This window comes from Lynx canadensis, chromosome D1 (assembly GCF_007474595.2).
Source record: "Lynx canadensis isolate LIC74 chromosome D1, mLynCan4.pri.v2, whole genome shotgun sequence".
Classification (NCBI taxonomy): domain Eukaryota; kingdom Metazoa; phylum Chordata; class Mammalia; order Carnivora; family Felidae; genus Lynx; species Lynx canadensis.
Window position 1 is genome coordinate 40,240,325 of NC_044312.2, and position 6,000 is coordinate 40,246,324.

General features: G+C 44.1%; 1 protein-coding gene across 4 annotated transcripts in view; it reads right to left on the reverse strand.

Moving 5' to 3' along the window:
- Positions 1–2,538, reverse strand: part of DEUP1 (deuterosome assembly protein 1) — an 86,029-nt gene extending 83,491 nt beyond the window's left edge. For all 4 annotated transcript variants that reach the window (XM_030333426.1, XM_030333425.1, XM_030333424.1 and 1 more), the window contains exons 1-2: positions 2,484–2,538; positions 1,272–1,344 (exon numbers count right to left, since the gene is read on the reverse strand). In XM_030333426.1, coding sequence (XP_030189286.1) covers positions 1,272–1,300 — 29 coding nt within the window. In that variant the 5' untranslated portion in view covers positions 1,301–1,344; positions 2,484–2,538. The remainder of the gene's footprint in view (positions 1–1,271; positions 1,345–2,483) is intronic.
- Positions 2,539–6,000: the final 3,462 nt, after the last annotated feature.

A 6,000-nucleotide genomic window follows, 5' to 3' on the forward strand; every position in this document is an offset into this window, starting at 1 on the left:
AACAATGCCTAACGGGGCTGTTGTAAGGAGAAGTATAGAGTAGGATTTACAAAACTGACAGCTGTAACTACTTGGACTTGTGCAGCCCTCCTTTAGCCTGATGTCAAAGTCATGGTCAGCGCAGAATAGCCACCTGGGTGGTATGACTAGTGCAAGTCAGTCACAGTCCAGATTAGGCACTCCAGTACCACTCCCCTTCACTGGCCCCTCCCCTGTCCCCCAGCTCTGGAGTCAGCCAGTGGCCGGGTGACTAATGAAACAATAGGAAGAGATACCTTTGTGGTGCAGGTGGCACAGAAGGGGTGGGGACAGATATTTGTGAAAGGGAATTTAATTATTTACAATGGTGAGTGCTGTACAAATTCTATTCTTGATCGCTTCATGAGACTTTGGTAAAATATCCAGTTCTTACTGTTGTTTGAGGAGACAAATCCGGTTTTTTAAAATGTTATTAACTTTTTAATTCCAGTACACTTTACAGCGATATAATAGTTTCAGGTGTACAATGTGGTGATTCAACAATTCTACATTACATTACTCAGTGCTCACAATGATTAGTGGACTCTTAATCCCCTTTACCTATTTCGCCATCTCCCCACCCACGTGCCCTCTGGTAACCACCAGTTTGTTCTCTATACTTAAGAGTCTGTAGGAGCCATGGGGCACCTGGGTGGCTCAGTCAGTTAAGCATCCGACTTCGGTTCAGGTCACGATCTCACAGTTTGTGAGTTCGAGCCCCGCGTCGGGCTCTGTGCTGACAGCTCAGAACCTGGAGCTTGCTTCAGATTCTGTGCCTGCCCTTCCCATGCTCATGCTCTCTCTCTCAATAATAAATAAACGTTTAAAAAAAAAAAGTCTGTAGGAGCCAGATCTGTTTTGAGGCTAAGGGTTGAGTTCGGCCTTAAGGGCAAGTGTGGAGGGAAGCCTGGGACACTCAATGCAGCAAGATAGGGGCAGTATGGGTGGGAGCCACTGCCCTGTGGAAACCCAAGAGCACAAGAGGCCTGCGTGGGCACCCATCATCCCAAAACACTGTAAAAACTCACTAAATGTGGGGAAATGGTGATTTTTGAGTCCAGATCCATAGTCAAAATTGGAAAGATTCATACCATAGGTTCTTAATTAGAATCACTTGAGTTTCCCTCCATCCTCATCACCAAAAGTAATTGGTACATCCTTCTATTAATACCAAATTTCAAAATTCATGTACCATCAGGGAGTTTGGGGCATAGTTAAGTACCAACTTAACAAACATAATTTTCAGCACTTACCCCATTGTATTATTGGCTTGGTTCTCCATGTCAAGAAACTGCTGCTTCTGGTTGATGTTTCTTGGTTTTTAATCTGTTAGGGGGAAAAAAATGACCTAGCTTTCTAAAATGCTTACATTTATTAACCTATAGAACAAGAAGACTCTGCTGTTGGCAAACCATGCAGCGTGAGCTTTTCGCAGTGTAGTAGCTCTTGGTTCTACAAAATGTGGAAATTTCCCCCCTTTTTATATCCCCCCATGCATTTATGACATTGCCTAAGTGATGAGTTGAAATATGTGGCATTGACCGTAAGGAGCATTCATTCACTATTTACTGAGCAACATCTTGGCACCAGCTACTGTGCAAAGTGCTTATCACTTTAAGAGGAGAGGAGTCAAACAATACCCATTGTGGAGGTGTTACAGCTAAATGTTCTCAAATTTTCCTTTCTTGTCTCCTAAAAGTTTGCCTTCGAGTAAATTCTTTCTTTGGCCCTTTCTGGGTTTTGTTAGAATGAATATACCAGAAGATTTAGGACAAAAAGGCTAAGAGTTGCCTAAAAATATAAATCTTATAATTCCTCAATGGCTTTGTGGGCACCTGCTTACCCTGTTAGTACTTGCCTAAATTAAAAAAAAAAAATTTCCCCCAGCAACAAAGTTTTATTTAAAAAATAAGACATGAGGAGAATTGGACAAAGTGTTGAAAAGAACTTCAACTCCTCTGACTCACTGAATTAAAGTCAATTAAGTAGCATTGAGATGGTAGAAAGACGAGGAAGACCCCGGGGCTCAGGTCACTTCCAAATTAAAGGAATTGAAGAGAGGCTCTGGGATTGTGTGTGGAGCAGAGGGGCCAGGGGCAGGGATGGGGAAGGAAAACTGGACCAGAACGGACAGATAAACTGATTGTGCAGGTTCTTCCAATCACTCACTTTAGCGTCAGGGAAACTGAGGCACAGACAAGCTAGGCGACCTGCCCAAGACCACACAGCTAGAATCCACACCTGCCTGTTCAGGGAGGTTCAGCTCTGGGTTCTGCAACACCATCCCGACAGCCCAGACTCTCCCCGCCAGCGCGCACCCCCGCCAGACCGAGCACGGTTCACGCCCAGCCCCCCGCGAAGCAGCCGGCCAGTAGGGGTCCCTGGTGCCCCTGGGGCCGGCCCGGCAGAGCGGCGACGGCGAGGGTCGGGGTGGACACCGGGTCCTGGAGGCCGGAGCGGGTTACCTGCGCTGTGCCGCGCTCTCCCGCGAGGTCTGAGGCCCCTGGAGCGGGAACGCCGGGGTCACCGCCCAGCGGGCCCGCCCCGAGGGGCCCCGCCGCCCGCCGCTCGCCACCCGCCGCCGCGCTCCCGCCGTCCGGGTCCGCTCGCCCCGCGGCCGCCGAGGCCGTTAGGGCCTCTCCCTCCCCGCCAGCAGCCGGCCCTCCGCGCCGCCACTGGTTGCCATGGGGACGCGGCCGGAACAAGCCGCCGCCGCGGAGGGGTAGGGGGATGGGCTCGGCAGCGGCGGGGCCGGGAGTGGGGGGGTGGGGCGGTGGGGCCCGGTGGGGCCCGGGTCCTCGCTGGCCCTCAGTTACGGGTCCAGTGTGTGCTCCCTAGACCGAAGGCTCCTCAGGACCGCATTCTCGGTCCTTTCCCCTTCGGGGCTGTCGCTGCCTAGCCCAGGGTCCCAAACCCGACAGGGGTCTGAGAAATATTGTTGAACGGACGGACGAAGGGAAAGAGTATATATACACAGCTGAGAGGAGAGGAAGTTTCTGCGTCCGGGTTTCTTAAGTGCCCCTGGCCCTCCTTCCTCTTACCTACATTTGAAATGGTATCAAAAATGGAATAGATTTGGGGTAAAGAGAACTGCCTTTCTCTTCGCCAGCTGCGAAGAGCTGGGGTTTTTAAAACTGCATTGCTGAGTGCCCGGCTCCTCTAATCGTCCTATCAGCAACCGTACCTGCCTTTCCCATAAGGCGCACTGGGTTCTTAGCACAACTCTGCGAGTTAGGCGGAGCAGACAGGATTGCCTCCCTTTTTAGGGAGGAGGAAATAGCTCCTAAGCCAGGGAAGGTGGACGGCACCGAGTGACTGATTCCAAATTCTTTTCTTTTTTCACTAAATTCCAAGAATAATTGATGATAGAACTCTGTCTCGTAGCTCTGATTTCAAAGAAATAACAGGAAAGAATATATGCATACATACATGTACACACATGTGTATATTCTATAGATGCTTTGAATAATATTTTTCAGCACTTGAATTTATTTGGAAAATATTTTTGCATCAATTTTAGGAGCAGGAGCCTTTTTCAAAAATCCAGTTGATTAACATCTAATTCTAAAGTCTTTTCTTTACACTCCACTTTCATAACATTAACATGAATTTGTTACTTAAAATGACTAGCAATTTAACGTTGACCCTAATCCCTCCACCCAGGTTCCATTTGAATTTCAAAAAAAACATTTACTATTTCTTGACAAATTGAGTTTCACAGATGAATTGTGTAAAATAACTTAGGTTATTAGTTCTAATATGTGTTTCATAGCTGTCATTATGATTGAATGAAGACAGTGACCGTTTCGTCTTAACTTGAAACTTTCCATTATTCTGAAAACCTTCAGTCATATTCTTAGTTCTTGTCGAAACTCAATGGGTCAGTGTATTTATTCTGACCCAAAGAAGGGAAAATGGAACTAGGAACAAAATTTCATGAAGTTTCAGGATGCCCAATATCACTCACACTGAGTAGTGCTTTACCATTGGTAAGTGCTTTCATGTTGGTTATTTCCTTTAGATGCTCAGAAGTACCATGTGACATGTGTGTAACAGGTGTTATTAGGGCTCCTTTTAGCAGATTACCTTAGAATCATGGATATGTCCAAGGTGATACATCCAGTTCAAGTGTGGCTAAGATAATGAACCTAGATTGTCTTATGCCAAATTCAGTGCTTCTCAAACTCTGTCCAAAAGTTAAGGTTGAGTAGGTTTCTTGAGCGGTCGGAATCTTGCATAGGTAACTGTAGATACGTCTAAAGCCACATTTTCACAAGAAAGAATAGGTGTGGCAGGGCTTGCAAAGCATAAATGTGTGAGAATTCACATACTGTGATGGAGTTTAAGACAATTTAAATATAGAACAGAAACACTCTGAGGGGCGGCTGGGTGGCTCAGTTGGTTAGGCGTTTGACTCTTGGTTGCGACTCAGGTCATGATCTCAGGATTCGTGGGTTCAATCCCCTTTGCACTGCACTGACAGCACGGGGCCTACTTGAGATTCTCTGTTTCCCTGTCTCTCTGCCCCTCCTCTGCTTGTGCTCTCTCTCTCTCTCTCTCTCTCAAAAATAAATAAACGTTAAAAAAAAAGTCCATTCAATTTAATAGGAATAAAGGTTTTCATTTCAGGGTGCAAATTAAGGCTTAAAATACAAAGACCTACCTTCCCACCACCTCACCCCCAACACTTTGCAGAAGTAACTGCAGATTGCAATTTACCTGAAATGTACCTATTATTATATCTTTCCAGATGAAATTGTTTTGGAAAGGATGAGGAGAGCATCCTGAGTCTAAAGGAGGAGAAGTTCCTGAGTCTAAAGGAGTGGAAGAGTGTGACCAGAGTGCTGGTATGAGATGGCAAGAGAGCTCAACCCTGAAAGAGAATTAGAGGACACAGCAAGGTCAGAATAAGATATAAAATATAACCAGAAATGGTCAAAAGAGAATATAGAAGACATGTATGTCTGAGGAATGAGAATGACCCATGGAGGAGAAGCTAATGGATCAATTATATACAATAGACAATAATCATAGCCATAGATTGAACCTGAAAAATGGAAAAACTGTAATTAACAAAATAGTTTTCATGGCAAAACTTAAAATGGCAGCAGAGAAAATAAACACGCACTTTAGCGTATGCAAGGTTGTATAAATTAGCCTAATGTCTGTCCTTTTAACAAGGGAAGTATTTATTTTTTTATCTTCTTCAAAAGAAGGTTCAGGGCACCTGGATGACTCAGTCAGTTGAGCATCCAACTTCACTCTGGTCCTGATATTGCAGTTCATGAGTTTGAGCCTTGTGTTAGGCTCTATGGTGACATCTCAGAGCCTGGAGCCTGCTTCGGATTCTGTATCTCCCTCTCCCTCTGCCCCTGCCCCTGCTCACACTCTGTTTCTCTCTCTCTGTCTTTCTCAAAAATAAATCAACATTAAAAAAATTTTTAAAAGAAGGTTCAAAAATTACATATTTTTGTAATAAAAAGCTAAGTTTATATTATCCAGGAAAATATTTTAGAAGAAAGTTTATAATCAAACCTAAGTCTATATTATCCTTGGAAAATATTTTAGAAGAAATTTTATAATCAAATCAAATAATCATAGAACTGGAAGAAACCATATAGGTCCCCCCAGTCCAACCCTTTTATTTTACATAAAGAAACTCAGACCCAAAGCGATAAAATGATTTGACTACTTTCATTGCTAGTTAATGACAAAAATAGAGATTAGAACCCAAGTGTTTTTTTCTTATTATATCACGCTACTTCCAAAAACAGAAAGGAGCTAAGGAATTTTCTAGAGATACTTAAAAAAATATCCTAGTTGAGAAAATAACTATTCAGGAAGAGGAAATTCAGTCTTTAGAACCAAGATCACCCTCTGGACAACACCGTCCAGTGGAAATATAATGCAAACCACTTACGTAATTTTAAAAATTGTAGTAGCCAAATTAAAAAAGCAGGTGAAGTTAATTTTAATCATATA